General features: G+C 35.1%; 1 protein-coding gene across 3 annotated transcripts in view; it reads right to left on the bottom strand.

The window, feature by feature from the left end:
- SHOC2 (SHOC2 leucine rich repeat scaffold protein) overlaps positions 1-17,590 on the bottom strand; it is a 108,645-nt gene that overhangs the window by 23,370 nt on the left and 67,685 nt on the right. For all 3 annotated transcript variants that reach the window (XM_058697752.1, XM_058697753.1, XM_058697754.1), the window contains one exon: positions 6,472-6,609. In XM_058697752.1, coding sequence (XP_058553735.1) covers positions 6,472-6,609 — 138 coding nt within the window. The remainder of the gene's footprint in view (positions 1-6,471; positions 6,610-17,590) is intronic.

Raw genomic sequence — 17,590 nt, 5'->3', positions numbered from 1 at the left:
TTATCTCATTTGAGAAGAAATAGAAAATAAAACATTTTTTCCAATTTCAGACCTTTCACCACTATCCACCGCTGGTTTCAGAAAATTACCAGAGTTATCTCAGAAGGCTTTAACAAAACAAAATGGCTGCTGTAACGAAGTTTAATTATTTTTAGTCATAACTGACTCTTGAATGGGAAAATATTTACATGAAAGAGAATATACTTTTTACTCAGCAGGGCAGACTAACGGTTAAATCAGAGAGACTGTAAATATGTTTTTAAGTCCTCTCTCACTTAACTGCAACCAGCTGTCCCCTCCCCACTTCCTTCTGTCTCTTCTTCACAGAACAAGGTGTAAATGGCAGTGACTACCGCCAACCAGTGATAACTACTCTAGGAGGGTCCATGTTAATTAAAGAAAGGGGTAAAAACATCTTGGTCTACTTGTAAGAAAAAAAAGGCAAGCAAATAAAGTGATTTTTAGAAAACTGACTGTCAGGTGACAATTAAAAGATCTCATTTCAATTGTGAATTAGGGCAAGTTTCTCTGGTCCAGAAAAAAGAGAGAAGAGCAGCTGCTCAGGACTCAAATCAACTGTGCAGGACAGGTGTTCATTTTTGTTTGTTTGTTTTTCATTTTAAGTTATACTTTTCAAGAAGCAGACTAGGAAAAAAAAGGAAAAGTATCAGAAGAACCATATTCCAGTTAGTTTGCTACTAAATGTTTTGGGGTGAATTTCTCTTCTCCAATAAACAAGAGGAAGAATCTCAAAGGTCAATTAAGACTGTTGAGATTTATAACAGACCAAGACCCAAATGTTCAAATTTCTCACCAAATCTCAACCTTCTGCTATACAAAATACTGGGGATGAGAGGGATGGAAAAGGCAAAGTAATTATTTTAATAATAATAAATGACAGTATTATAGGGGCACCTGAGTGGCTCAGTTGATTGTCTGACCCTCGATTACAGCTCAGGTCATAATCTCATGGTTTGTGAGTATGGGCCCCACATAGGACTCTGTGCTGAGAGCATAGGACCCTGCTTGGGATTCTCATTCTCTCTCTCTCTCTCTCTCTCTCTCTCTCTCTCTCTCTCCCTCTCTCCCTCTCTCCCTCTCTCCCTCTCCCTCTCTCCCTCTCCCTCTCTCCCTCCCTCCCTCCCTCCCATTCTTGGGCGCTCTGTCTCTGTCTCTCTCAAAATAATAAACTTAAAAAAATGACAATATTATAAAAAATTATAATATTAACAGTTATAAATACTCCGTTTGCTGAAAACTATCAAAGCATATAAAAATAAATAAAATATTAAATTTTTTCTTATTGTCGGGGCACCTGGGTGGCTCAGTTGGTTAAGTGGCTAACTTCAGCTCAGGTCATGACCTTGCGGTTCAGGAGTTTAAGCCCCATATTGGGCTCTGTGCTGACGGCTCAGAGCCTGGAGCCTGCTTTGGACTCTGTGTCTCCTTCTCTCTGCCCCTCCCCTGCTCATTCTCTGTCTCTGTCTCTCTCTTTCTTAAAAATACACATTAAAAAAATTTTTAATAAAATTTTTCTTATTGTTAATATTTCAGTTCTCATTGATTTCCAATATATACTTGTAACCTGATCACATAGAATATGCTAGAAGCGAGGCATTTGTGTTATTCTGAGATGATATCTTAACCACAACAGATTAATAATGAAGTCAAATGTTTTCATATTAATAAACATACTTAAAATATAGTAATTCTGATAGAAGAAGAGATACATACAATTAAGAAATCCAGGAGAAAGGCGGCTACATGGAGAAGTCACTCTTTGTCAGAGGAAGTAAATCCAAGACACCCTGACCCTAGTCCTAGTAAATGGAAGATTTTATCATCCACTACCACCTATACTTCCTCTTTTTGCCAGGGCTGTTCATTTTTGTACTTTAATTTCATCCCCCTTTGATTGTTATTTAACATAACAGAGATATAGACACATGCATAAAATATTAAACAAAACATTGTTGGACTATTTAAGAGTAAGAACAGGGCTGATTGAGGAACAAACCCTATATATATCCATTTGATCAGCTGAAAGAGTAGAGGAAATTATGTGGGTATTTAAGAGAAAGATCATAAGCAGAGACACCAAGAAGTATAAAGGCCCCTACACTAGAACTTGCCTGATAACGCTTAAGGACCAATAAAGTGTTAGCATCTATAATATCCTAAGAAATATACAGTGACTAAGCATCAGTGAGAGGGATATGAGTATTAATACCAGTTCAAGCATCTTTAATTTTGGTTTCCCTAGCTGATTTGCAATAAATAACCTTTATTTTTCTTTCTACAACTGAGCAAGACTTTAATTTTATAAAAGAAGTTGCTTTTTTAAAGTGCTTTTATAGAACATTCCACTGAAAACTGATCATGTTAAGATTATGCATTATTCTTTCTTTTTTCCTTTACTGTTGCCATTAGTTGGCTGTTTAGAACAAGCAAACTTACAGACCTATCTTTCAATGTAGGAATATACAATCTATGTAAATAGGTCTACATAACCCAAGAAAACTATAATATAAACTACATAAAACTATCAAAATTAAACCTATGTGTTGAGTTGGCTCAGAGTATCCCAGGTAAATGGACCATGAAAGATCAACACTAAAAAATTATAATAGAGTTCTTAAATATACTAGAGTTCTTGAATTTCAGAAATGAAGAAAAGTACTCTGCATGGCCAGGCAAAAAGATTAAGTCACTTGCAATGGGGAAAAAATTGAACTGGCCTCATACTTTTGTACATTCAATGCCAGAAGACAGTAGAACTCTCTCTTAGTTTTACAAAGATTCTTAAAGTAAACAAAGCTGGACCCAATGATTTTTATATCCATCCAAACTGTTCAAATATAAAGATTACAAACAGAGATGCCTGGGTGGCTGAATCAGTTAACTGTCTGACTCTCAGTTTTGGTTTAGGTCATGATCTCATGGTTCGTTGAGTTCAAGCCCTGCATCAGGCTCTGTGTTGACAGCACAGAGCTTGCTTGGGATTCTCTCTTTCTCTCTCAAAATAAATTAATTAATTAAAAAAAAAATAAAGGCTACAAACATTCTATAACTAGGGAACGGTTATTTATGAACTGTTTCTAAGAAAACACTACAAGACTGACTTAAGCCAACCAAGAGATGACTGGGACAACTATGGCAACACGACTGTCAATGAACATGAAGATGAAAAAGAACCAGAGATCAGTCAGCACAAGATATACCATGAATGTCCCAACAGTGTAACACAAATTAGGAGGAAATAAGGACAAAAAAGGACAGGTAGTAGAATAAATTTACTGATTGCCTCATCTATGTCACTCCACTCAGTAAACACAGAACACATATTCAGCTGCACATGGAAGACTTATCACATACTGAGCCATAAAAGAAGTCTCAATAAATTTAAATGATTCAGGTCACAAGTTATGTTTTCAACCACAACAGAATTACATTAGAAATCATGAACAGAAAACCCCCTGGACAATTGTCAGATACTGGGAACTAAATAACGCACTTCTAAATAAACCACAGATCACAGAAGAAACGAAAAAGTAAATTAGAAGGTATTTTGAACAAAACCAAAGAGAAAAACACAATATATCAGGATTTGGGGAATGGTACTAAAGCAGTACATAAGGAGAAATTTATAGCACTAGATACATGTATGAGAAGAAATCTTCAAAGTAACAGCATACAACACAAATTAAATATGCCAGTATGTAGTACAAACTCTACCTCACATCAATGACATCAAGCTTCCACTATAAGAAACCCAAAAAGAATAAAACCCATAGCAGATAATAAAGGCCAAAGTGGAAATCAATGAAATAAAAGTCAAAGAAACAGAGAAAATCAATAAAATTTAGAGATAATCAATATAATTGATACAATCTAATCAAACAGGAAAAGAGAAGATCTAAGTTACTACTAAGTTACTGATATCAGGAATGAGAGTATAGATTCTATAATACTACCATATTATTATTAATAAGGGAGTATTATAAACAATTTTATGCCTATTAAATGTGACAACTTAAATGAAATGAACCTATTCCTTTTAAGACATAAATGATTACATTTGCTCAAGAATAAAGTGATAACCTAAACAGCTCTCTTTTAAGGAAACTGAAATTGTTTTTAAAAGCATTCCTACAAAGAAACATCTGGACCCAGGTGGCTTCATTGATGAATCTTACCACAGCTTAAAGGAAGAAATAATGATAATTTTATACAAACTGTTCCCAAAACTGAAGAGTAGAAAACACTTCCATACTTACTATACGTAACCAGCATTACCCTAAAACTGAAACTAGACAAAGACAAGTTTTAGAACATTATATGTGACTAGAAGGTATATTCAAAGCAATTACGTAAATCTAATTTTTAAAACTACCAGAATGTATCTTTTTTCACTATGTCTTCTTGGTAAGCAATGTCAATCATATTAGCTGGGTTTTTGTCAAGTTCAGGGCAAGATTATAAAAGTGTATTTTATTAGTTTCTTCATTGTATTACTTATATTCTCTTTCTAGAACTCCTAGTCTTGTCTCCTGAGACTCTTTTTCAATTATTTTGTATCTATTTCAAATATTTTGTATCTTCTTTTTGTTCCAGATTCTAAGGGACTTCTTCCACTGATCCTACACCATCGCTCTTTTGGTCTTTGGATGTGTTCATTATATTATACAGTATTTCCTTTAAAGTTAAACTTTATATGGCAAGGATATTTCTAAGCAAAGTATTCTTTGTTTCTTTTTTATATCAGCCTGATCATGTTCTATAGATGTAATACAGATCTTTTCTCTTTTTCCTCAAGGGCCATTTTTCTTTGTTTATTTTGGCCATTTCAATAGATTTTAGAGAGAAAAGGAAGAATTGCATTCAGTCTCTATTGAACCAGAAATTGGGATTCTTTTATTTACACAGGAAATCTGGTAAAATTACTATGAATATTAGTAGAGCAATTCACTATATGCTGTACATCATCTTGCCTTTCAGAGATGAATCTAATGCAGTTAACTAGACTGCATCCAAAGACTAGACTGCATCCAAACACATCCAAAGACTAACTAGAACACTTAGTCTTACAAATAACAATGTGATATAAAGAACTCTGGACCAAGAATCACAAAGATACAGGTTCTAATGGCTAGCTGTTACATCCTAAAGTCTCAGACTGCTTTCCCGTGAAGAAATAGTAGTCCTGTAACCTAGAACAATTTAATATAACTTATTTAAAAATTTTTTAATGACTGCTTCTGTTTCAAGTAACAGTAGACTAGATAATTCAGACAAACCCTTCCACTGAAAAAAATTTAAAACTCTTCCAAAACAAAAGTCACAGAGCTAACAAGATAATGACTAATAACCAGGGCAGAAATCAGGTGGGAACCCAAAGAAATAAGCAAAATAATGGAGAAAATTTTGTCCTAAGAGTGCTTCCCTAACTAGAAGATTCAGCTAATTGGGCATGTTTCTGCCAAGAGTCAAAATCTACAGCCAGCCAAGGGTGGAGAGTCCAGAAATCAATGTCAACAGCTAAGGGCTGTACCTTAGCACTAAGAGTAAACCGAAGTAAAACAGCCCTCCAATTAGTCTATACGGTACTTTTGAATGACGAGGGACCAGAAAAATCTCAAACCTTAGAACACAGAAGCATTCAAGTGGTCCCTTAGGTACCTGACAGAAACAAACGAAAATCTTTCTGGAGAAAGATATCACCATCATAGGCCTCTTATGATTTAGTAACAGAACCACATAAATATTCATTATAGAAATTATAAAAATTAAGTACAGGTATAAGTTTCCTAAATAAACATTATAGTATCTTTATAACAAACTAATAACTAAAAAGGTGTCCAAACTTTTTAAAATTTCTTTTACTGGTTTGTACAACTATATGGGCATTTAGAAAGATAAACATGACTCTATAAATATAAAACATATCACAACAAGCACTTCCAACTTTTGGAGACTGTGGCTAGGTCTTTGAAACACATTTTGTACGTCAAGACATCTCTTATCTTAGTCCCTTCAATAGCAGAGATGAACAAACTTTAAGCTATGTTGGCCAAGATTTTAAAAACTGAACAGTAGTGGTTTTATTTTTCAGTGTGGTTTGCTTTAGCAAAGGGACCACACCCTATATAATAGCATGCAACATTCTGAAATAAGCAAAAACAAAAAATGCACTCATTCTGCAATTTAAGCAGTTATAAAATATATATTCAATATCCAATATTCAACATTCTTTTTTATAGTCTAATTGAACTCCTTTCCTAAAACCTAATTATTTTCTTCAACAAGAAATGGAAATAAAAACCACTTTTAAAATACTCTCTTTTAGAAGTTTTACTACTTTAATGGTAATTTTAATCTTTTAACTTTTCTTATAGAAATGGATCAAAAATAGTCTTTTTAATGTCCAAGTAGTTACAAATGACTATCAGTATCTTCTCTCTCCATTCATACCTATAGTATCTGGGAGGTCTAGCAGTTCATTGTGCTGCAAGTCAAGGTTGGTTATCTGTGTGCAGTTTCCAATCTCCTTTGGGAGGTGTTCAAGTTGATTGTGAGCTACATCCAGCGTAATGAGGTTACATAATTCACCTGTAAAATTGACCAACATAAAAATTTAACAAGAATTATTAATGAATATATTAAATAAAACTGAAAGAAAACTTCATGTTTTTTATCATAATTATACTTTCTGAAAAGGTAACAAACACAAGATCTGAAACTGTTAGAAAATGACAGCTTACAAATATTAAATCATTATGATGTATACCTGGAACTACTGTAATGTTATCTGTCAATTATACCTCAATAATGATAAAAAAGAGAAAATGACATCTAATAAAGTTAAAATGTTGATTATAAATGACTACCAATCAATATAAATAACCACCAATATTATACACATAGATTCAAGTAATCAATTCAACCACATTTATGTTTGTAAATTCCATACTTTAAATAGAGCTCACCAATTTTTTAACCAAATTCAACACAAAATATCAAATTCATCTTGAGTTCAATTTGACGGTCAGGTCACCTTCTATCTCAAAACATATATGCTTTCAAATAGGCATACATTCTGATGTCACAGAAATGTACAAAGTGAGGGGCACCTGAGTGGCTCAGTCAGTTAAACGTTGGACTTCGGCTCAGGTCGTGACCTCTTGCAGTTTGTGAATTCGAGCCCCGTGTCAAGCTCTGTGCTGACAGCTCAGAGCCCGGAGGCTGCTTCAGATTCTATGTCTCCCTCTCTCTCTGCTCCTCCCCTGTTCACACTCTGTCTCTCTCCCGAAAATAAACAAATATTAAAAAAAAAAAAAAAAAAATGAACAAAATGAGATTTATAAACTGACTCTAGATTTAAGAGTACTGCAAAAGATTAGAAAATAAGGTATATTTTTCCTCATTCTGGTTGAAAGGGCTATACTGGCAATTTAAATTATTCTTAGTGTTATTCTGCAACAAAGAATGTTGCACATTTGAACATAAAGTTTTTGAACAGCTACATTGGTTCCCTCATGATTTCCCTTTTGTTCTAAAAGCAGAAGCTGGAAATACTGAAAAAGATGAGCAAATAAAGTGCATAGAACTCTGAAAATTGGGTCTGGGATTATTAAGCCACATTGTTATAAATACAGGCAACAAAAGAGAAAATGGATAAACTGAATTTCATCAAAATTAAAAACATATGTTCCATTAAAGGATACTATCGAGAGTGAAAAGGCAACCCACAAAATGGGAGAAAATATCTGCAAATCATGTTATCTGCTAAAGGATTAATATCTAGAACATATAAACAACTCTTACAACTCAACAACAACAAAAACCCCGATTCATAAATGGTCAAAGAACTTTAATAGACATTTGTCCAAAAAAATCTACAAATGGCCACTAAATATACGAATATGCTCAATATCACTACTCACTAAAAAAAAAATCAAATCAAAGGTACAGTGAGATACCACCTCACATCCATTAGAATGGCTATAATTGAGGGGCACCTGGGTGGCTCAGTCGGTTAAGTGTCCGACTTCGGCTCAGGTCACGATCTCATGGCTTGTGAGTTCAAGCCTCGCGTCGGGCTGTGCTGACAGCTTGGAACCTGGAGCTTGCTTCAGATTCTGTGTCTCCCTCTCTCTCTGCCCCTACCCTGCTCACACTCTGTCTCTCTCTCTCAAAAATAAACATTAAAAACATAATAAATAAATAAATAAATAAATAAATAAATAAATAGAATGGCTATAATCAAAAAACAGAAAATAACAAATGTTGGCAAGGAGGTGGAAAAACTGGACCCTTGTGCTTTACCACTCAGGTTTCTCAGGATAAAGACAGAAGAAAAATCCCCTCCTGTTCTTACCCAAGCACTGTATAATCAAATTGTAGAAAATCCAAGACACAAAGAAAATTTTGGAAGAAGCTACAGGATAAAAGCACCTTACTTTTAGAGGAACAAGGGTAAGAACTGTACTAGACTTCTCTTCAGAATACCACTTAAGCAAAAAAAAAAAAAAAAAAAGAAATGAAATACTTAGTCTTGAAAGAAAAAAACCATCAACCTAAAAGTCTGTATCCAGTGAAAGTATCCTTCAAAAGTAAAAGAGAAATTGGGGCGCCTGGGTGGCTCAGTCGGTTAAGCGGCCGACTTTGGCTAGGGTCATGATCTCACGGTCAGTGAGTTCAAGCCCCGCATCAGGCTCTGTGCTGACAGCTCAGAGCCTGGAGCCTGTTTCGGATTCTGTGTCTCCCTCTCTCTGACCTTCCCCTGTTCATGCTCTGTCTCTCTCTGTCTCAAAAATAAATAAACGTTAAAAAAAAAAAAAAAGTAAAAGAGAAATAAAGACTTTGTCAAACAAAAATTGACCAAGTTTGTCGCCAGTAGACCTGTCTTGCAAGAAATACTAAAAGAAGTTCTTCAAAAAGAAGAAAATTATATAGGATGGTAATTTGGATCTATATGAAAGAAGAGCATGACCTAACAGATAACAGGTTTGTTCAAAGTAATAATAGCAACAATATATTAGATGATTGCAGATTAAGGATAAATGAAACGAATGACAGCAGTGTTATAAGGGACAGAAGGGAGGAATTGGCTATATTCTGTTTTAAGGTAACCACACTACCCATGAAGTGGTATAGTGTTATTTGAAAGTTGACTAATATTAGCTGTAAATTCATACTGCAGACTCTAGGACAAAACACTCACTCTTACATCTAAAAATTAAAAGAAGTATAAACAATACACTAAGAAGAGAGAAAATGGAGTAATATAAAATCCTCAATTAAAACCAAATAATGCAAAAGATGATGAAAGAACAAGTTCAGCTAATAGAAAAGTTACCAATATAGTTTATATTAATCCAATAGAACCAGTAAACATTTTATATGTAATAAATATACCAAATAAAAGAGACTGTCAGAGGGGCTCAGTCGGTTAAGCATCTGACTCTTGATTTCGACTCCTGTCACGATCTCACAGTTTGGGTTTCTGAGATGGAGTCCCTCTTCAGGCTCTGGGGTGACAGTGTGGAGCCTGCTTGGGATTCTCTCAGCTCCTCTGCTGCTCATGTGCGCATGCACTCTCTTCTTCAAAATAAACAAACATTAAAAAAAAACAAAAAACCCAGGGGCACCTGGGTAGCTCAGTTAAGTGTTCGTCCAACTTCAGCTCAGGACATGATCTCAGGGTCCACGAGTTCAAGCCCTGCGTCGGGCTCTGTGCTGACAGCTCAGAGCCTGGAGCCTGCTTCAGATTCTGGGTTTCCCTTTCTCTCTGCCCCTCCCCCACTCGTGCTCGCTCTCTCTCTCTCTCTCTCTCTCTCTCTCTCTCTCTCTCTCTCTCAAAAAAAAAAACATTAAAAAAAACATTTAAAAAACCCCAACTGCATATTGTCTTCAAAAAAGCCACTTTAAATACAGACACCGGTAGATTAAAAGTAATGGGATAGAGAAATACAAAGTTAATGTTAATCAAACGAAAGCTGGAGTAGCTACAATAAATTCAGACAAAGTTGACTTCAAAGTAAGGAAAATTATCAGGGATATAGAAAGCATTACATAATGGCAAATGGAGCAACTCTCCAAAACATAATCCTTAAAGTGTACATACCTGCTTATCTCCTCTATATCTAGTATTGTGTGTGTGTGTGTGTGTGTGTGTGTGTGTGTGTGTGTGTGTGTATTATAGCATCACGTTAACTTAAAGAATGAATGAAGATAACTGGGGAAGGTAAAATTTGGGCTCTAATGCTCTTCAAGCCAGAAGTAACAAAAACATTTTTTTTATATTTGCCATCATATTTTCTAATAAATGATACTTATTTAGTTTCCATTAAAATAACTTCTACTACCCTAAAGGAAGATACTCCAAAAGTGAGTTGAGGCAAGTAAATAAAGCAAGATGGAAGACTTTCTTTAACTTTAACCCATATGGAACAGGGGTGATTCAACTCAGTTACCAATATACTGCGGGACTCCTCAACTTAAGTACTATGACATTTTGGACTGGATAATTCATTGCTATAGGAGGCTGTCTTATGTATAAGCAGCACCCCTAGCCTTTACCCATTAAATGCAAATAGCACCCACCAACCAAGCTGTAACAATCAAAATTGTCTCTAGACATTAACAAATGTCCTCTGTCGTAACATTAACAAAATTGCCCTCAGTTGAGAATCACAGATACGATGGAATAAAATTCAATACTATCCAATTTTCACACTTTTCAAAAGAAGCTGGAAACCTAGATTTTCATGTAAAATCTTTTAATGCTTAAATGTTAACTAATTCTTAGGTTAAAACAGAACAAAACACTGTCTTACTAAACACATTTGTGGGCCTTTTTCAGTATTCAGAATGCCAGTTTGATAACCTCTGAACATAGATTAGTTACTAACATTTTAGGCCAGAAATTTGCATACGACTATCTAATATTAAAACTAAAAAGTGTTTTTAAAAAGCAGAATATATCGGGGCGCCTGGGTGGCTCAGTCGGTTAAGCGTCTGACTCCAGCCAGGTCATGATCTCGTGGTCCGTGAGTTCGAGCCCCGCATCGGGCTCTGGGCTGATGGCTCAGAGCCTGGAGCCTGCTTCCGATTCTGTGTTTCCCTCTCTCTCTGCCCCTCCCCTGTTCATGCTCTGTCTCTCTCTGTCTCAAAAATAAATAAACGTTAAAAAAAAAAAAAAATTAAAAAAAAAAAAAGCAGAATATAATCACCTGGACTCAAATTAAGTTAAACCCTTTTGATTTGTGTAAATCACCACATGGCAACTGGACTATTTTGAACACATATTCTCTCCAGAAAGTTATCCTCCAGCACTACAAAACTCTGCAAAGTCAGCAAATCATGGTAATACTGACATTATTAGGAAAGAGTGTCACCTAGTAACACTAATACTTCTTTCTCACAATCTAGTAATCTCTAAATATTTTGAAGATGATTAAAACTCAGGAAATGTGATTTAATTTTAACAACACACAAAAAAATAACATGATTTAAAAATCTGGTCTGTTAGTCCCTGAAATATTGTATTGTACACTCCATTATATACATTATATTAATGTATATTATATATATTATATAGTTAAGTATAGTTATATATAGTATTGTGGATTAAATGTGAAAATTATTTTAGACTTTCCCCAAAATCCATGTATAAATTTTAAGACCCATGAAGAACTTAAAATTTTCTTCAGTCCAAAGAAAAAGATCTAGTAAACTTCAGGGAAGTTTATCATTTATATATAGTTTCCATGAAAATCTGAAATATTTTTAAAACTAATCCAAAATGTCCTATTTAATGCAATTAACAAAACCTTCTTAGTGGTGGTGGTGGTGGGACAGTTTAAGATTGCTCTTCTTTAGAGTAATACTCATAACTTCCCAAGCTTCTCTTGTTCATATTCAGACAGTTAGAAACCTCTGAAAATTATGAATATATGATAAATTCTGTAGTTGGCAACACTGTGCCAGGGTAAGAGCCTAGGTTACAATTTGTAAGATATTTACATATTAAATATCTAAGCACTTCATGAAATAATTTGCTACAGCACTATTTGCTATTTCTACACTCTGTCCAGCTACACAGTAAACATGTTTCACCACATAAGAAATATAATAAAAAACAAAACAAAATGTAAGTTCATTCTAGATGGTTTTCAAGGACAATAACCAAGGTGTTAATAGTGACTTGCTTCTGATGGGGTTTAAGAGTGGTTTTTATTTTCTACTTCATACATTTGTATTTTGCAATTTTTGTTTTTATGTATTTTTTAATTCCAAGAAGAAAAAAAGGGGGGAGATTCAAGAGGGAAACACTAGCAGTCTCTCCTCCACTATTCATGGAAGAGCACTTTCTGATCCCAAATAGAAGCTTCCTGTCTGTGGAGCAGATGCATCCTTCAGTGAAAACAAATGGATCACCCTATTGTACTGCTAACGCCAGCCACTAATATTATGCATCTTAGGACTCATATTCCACACTTACTAAGCAATCTTTTGATTTTAAATTTGATTTCCCACACATATGCCTACAGAGAGAACACAGACTTCATTCAGTCATCCATTCTACAAATGTTTATTAAGCATCTACCATGTGCTAGGATACGGTAAGAGAAAAAAAGATAAAATGCTTGCCTTCATAGAACTTATATTTTAATTAGGAAAAAATAAACATATGATCAAGGTGAGGAAGTATTAAGAGCTATAAAAGAAAATAAAGCCAGATAAAAGCAGAAGAGTATGATGGGGGAAGGAGATTGTAGATGCTGACAATAAATAAAAGGAAAAGAAACCCCGATGAAGTAGCACTTTTTAAAAAATATTTTTCCTTTCTTTATTCTTGAGAGAGAGACAGGGTGTGAGCAGGGGAGGAGCATAGAGGGAGGGAGACAGAATTGGAAGCAGGCTCCAGGCTCTGTCAGCACAGAGCCTGATGTGGGGCTAGAACTCATGAACCGTGAGATCATGACCTGAGCCAAAGTCAGACGCTCAATCGACTGAGTCACCCAGGCGCCCCTCGATGAAGTAGCATTTGAAAACAGACCTAAAATAATGGGAGAGGGAAGAAACAATGAGACTATCTGGTGGAATAATTTTCCAGGCTGAGTGAAGAGCAAGCACAAAGACTCTGAGGCAAGAGAGTAGTTCAAAACACAACAGAAGGCCAATGTGGCTGGAATCATGATTAAGGAAATCAGGTGGTAGGAGATGAAGTAGATCTCAGTCAGATTCATTTAAGGTCTTGTAGGCTAAGGTAAGGATTTCGGCTTTGACTAAGGAGATAGTGGTAATGGTAATAAGAGTGTTTTTTGTTGTTGCTGTTTTTATAGCAGTTTACAGAAAAATTGCACAGCAAGTACAGAGAGTTCCCATATAGCCTCTTCCCCACAATTTCCCCTATTAACATCTTCCATTATTAGGTGGTACACATGTTGCAGCTGATAGATCAACACTGATATATTATTTCTAACTGAAAGTTCTTATTTTACATTAGCATTCACTCTTTGGGTTGTCCAGTTCTATGGGCCTTGATAAATACAAAATATCATGTATCCATCATTACAAATATCGTATAGAATAGTTTAACTGCCCTAAAAATCACCTGCTTCACCTAGTTATTCACTCCACTTTCCCTCTCCCCCAGAGGCCCTGGCAACCACTGATCTTTTCCTTTTTCCTTTTCTAGAGTGTTACGTATAGTTGGAATCATGAATGATGTAAAATTTTTTAGACTGGATTCTTTAATTTAGCAATATGCATTTAAGGTCCCTTTATGTCTTTCTGTGGCTTGATAGTTCATTTATCACTGAACAATACTCCATTGTATGGCTGTATCACAGTTTATCCTTCATTTATTGAAGGATATCTTGGTTGCTTCCTATTTTTAACAATTATGAATAAAACCACTAAAAATATTTTGGGTGCAACTTTTTGTATGGACAGAAGTTTTCAACTCATTTGGGTAAATAACTAGGAGCATGTCTGATACACTGTGATGGTAAGCCTATGTATAGCTTTGAAAGAATATGCCACTGTCTGCTAAGGGTCTATACCATTGTGCATTCTCACCAGTATGAAAAAAGACTTTGCATCTGTATTTGGTGGAGTCAGTGTTTTGGATTTTAATCATTCTAATAGGTACGTAGCGATTGTGGTTGTCTTTTGAAAGTATAGCTTTACAGGACATAAAGTAGCCCTATGGAAAAGCAGTAATAATGTGATAATGTTTGCCCCAAAAGAACAAAATTTATTCTGGAAAATTAAGACCTACAAATATAATAATAAGTAGAATGTTGTAGGCATCAAATAGGAGGTAAATACATAAATACAAAGTGATGGGTAAATCAAGAAACAAGATTCTGGCTGGGTGGATTGGGGAAAGCTAGATTTTAAAAGATGGTCAGAAACTACAGATAATGCCCCCAAAAAGAAATAATATGAGGAAACTAGGGAGGCCAAAAAAAAAAAAAAAAAAAAAAAAAAGGCTCAACAATTCTTTTGCTAGGGATATATTCAATAGAAATGAATCCATATATTTACCAGTAGACTTTTATCACAATAACACAGTAGCACTATCTGTATTAGCCCCAAATTACAATACCAAATAACAGAATGGATAAATTGTGGCATATTCACACTACGGGATAATATGCAATAACGAGAATAAACTACCTCTAACTACATACATCAATTATGATGAATAATGCCAAGAACTCAAACACAAAAACATACAGAGATTATGGTTCCATTTATATAAAAACAAGGAAAATTAATGTTTGACTGTAGAAGTCAGGATACTAAGTTTACTTGATGGGAATGAATAGGGACTGAAAGGAGTCTCCTGAGTGGTCTTGATGCTCTATTTTTTAACTTGGACGCTGATATTACACAGCGTAATTGTTTGTTGGCAAACAATCTTCAGTTGTACATTTATGATATATCAATAAAAAGTAAACAAACCAAAACAACCCCAACTCTGGCCCAAGCTCCTGCTTTGGACATGCTTTAATCCAAACCTGGCAGAGAAACAGAAAAAAACATTTCTTCAATTTGTATTTAGATGAATAATCTTCAAAATTTTTAGTTAAAAATTTAAGTCTAAATTAATTCCATTCTGAAAAAATTATTTTCCTTTCATCTTATCTTTAGAGGAGGCAAAGGTTGCACACTATATCTAAGACTCTTTAAGCATGATATTGTATATTATCCTATATCCAGACAATGGAGCATGCTGGACTTATTCTTTCTCAAAGGTGACGACACTGTCTAGACTCTTGTTGGGAGATTCTTCCCACTATTTCTGTAAGCAATATTGTCCCCCAGGTTACTCTAATATATTCAATCCGCTTTCATTTTGTAATACAGAAAGGTAGTGGTTCCACATGCAAAAAGCAGCAGGACACATGGTACCTGAAAACCAGAAGTTAGATAGTTGGAATGTAAAACTAATGTTCATCAAACAACAGAAAGGTGATTTTTAGGAAGAGGAAAGTTTTTTCCCCTCTTCTGGAGATTGCCAAGTTATTAAAATGCAGTTAAATACCAACTTCTTGAGGATTATTGGGAATTTTTCTAAGTTTCTTATTTTAGAAAGATTTTTGACCTTTAATAATTATTGTTAAAAATATTTTATACATGGCTTTGTTCATAGTAGAAGCTTAACAAATTATGTGATTAGGTGATAAAATAAATGTGTTGGGTTTAACCAGTAACAAAAGAACATTATCATACAAACATTTGAATAAACTATGTCCATAAAACATAACAGAAGATAAATTATTGCTCTAAGAGCATTAATTCAATCAGTCAGAAAAAAACTCTTTACCAGGCGCATGTGTATTCTTTTTACCAGGCACAATACTAAGCACTAAATATACAAAGAGACTATAAGACATTAAATACTTGTTCTCATGAAACTTAAAAGTAGTAGGAGACAATGTGTGATTTGATGTAGGCCAGTGAGGGCACTGCTTGTGAAATCTCACCATTAAAAAACCATTCTTGTAGATCTTCAAGGCCTTTCATGATCAAAGTTCTTTACTTTTAGGATGACCATCTCATTTACTTATTCATTCAAGAAAAATTTATAGTGTACCTACTGGAAATTAAGCAGTGAACAAAGTCTATTCTCAAGGAGCTTATATTCTACTATGCACGAAGGGAGAGAAATCAGAAAATAAGGAGGCACCAACATGGCAGAGAAGTAGGGGGATCCAAAGTTCCCTCATCTCTCAAACAAAGAAACCAGTGTTGAGGCCAAAGGACTTTGAATTCCAAGAGCCCAGGCGGCAAAGTGACAGAGATGCTTCCAGGGACCCACTGGGAAAACCTGACAGGACGAAGAGCTACTTCAATAAACAAATCAAAGCACACCTGGTGGAGGATCCAAAACGTCACTACGAGTAGGGAGATAAAGTAACCCAAGTCACAACAACAGAGGGCAAGTGACACTCTCCAAAACACACCTCCTAAAGGGCCAGGCTCTGGACAGTGTATGACTCCTCTTTAATATAGTAGTGCTCGCAGGTGCAGGGCATATAACAAGCTTTTAATACACGTAAGAGACAAAAAAACTAGCCAAAATGACAAAACGGAAGAATTCTCAGGAGAAATTCAAGGAAGAAATGACAGCTAAAGAATGGATCAAAACAGATGTAAACAATATAACTGAACAAGAATTTAGAATAATAGTCATAAGATTAATCACTGAACTTCAAAAAAGCATAGAAGACAGCAGAGAATCTATTGCTGCAGAGATCAAGGAACTAAAAAAGTCATGATGAATTTAAAAATGCTATAAATGAGGTGCAAAATAAACTAGAGGCAGTGACAGTGAGAATTTAAGAGGCAGAGGGGAGATTAAGTGAAACAGAAGATAAAATTATGGAAAAGATGAAGCTGAGAAAAAGAGATAAAAAAATTCTGGACCACAAGGGAAGAATTAGAGAACTAAGTGGTTCAATGAAAACTGAGCAATATCCATATCATAGGAGTTCCAGAAAAAGGAGAGAGAGACAGAGGGTCGAAGGTGTGCTTGAACACATCATAGCTGAGAACTTCCCCAATCTGGGGAAGGAAACAGACACTGAAATCCAGGAGGCACAGAGAACTCCCTTCAGACGTAACTGGAATCGATCTTCTGCAGGACATATATGAAACTGGCAAAATACAAAGATAAAGAGAGAATTCTGAAAGCAGCTAAGGATAAATGGGCCTTAACCTACAAGGGTAGACACCTAAGGGTAGTAACAGACCTATCTACTGAAACTTGGCAGACCAGAAAGGAGTGGCAGGAAATTTTCAATGTGATCAACAGGAAAAATATACAACCAAGAATCCTTTATCCAGCAAGCCTGTCATTCAGAATAGAAGGAGAGACCAAGGTTTTCCCAAACAAAAACTGAAGGAATTCATCACCACTAAACCAGCCCTACAATAGATCCTAAGGGGGACTCTGTGAGTGGAATGTTACAAGGACCACAAAGGACCAGATACATTACTAGAAACATGAAACCTACAGATATCACAATGACTCTAAATCCATCTTTCAATAATAACACTGAATGTAAAT

Source organism: Neofelis nebulosa, chromosome 13 (assembly GCF_028018385.1).
Source record: "Neofelis nebulosa isolate mNeoNeb1 chromosome 13, mNeoNeb1.pri, whole genome shotgun sequence".
NCBI classification, from domain to species: Eukaryota; Metazoa; Chordata; class Mammalia; order Carnivora; family Felidae; genus Neofelis; species Neofelis nebulosa.
The sequence above is the reverse complement of the archived record's forward strand: the minus strand, read 5'-3'. Positions and strand labels throughout refer to the sequence as shown.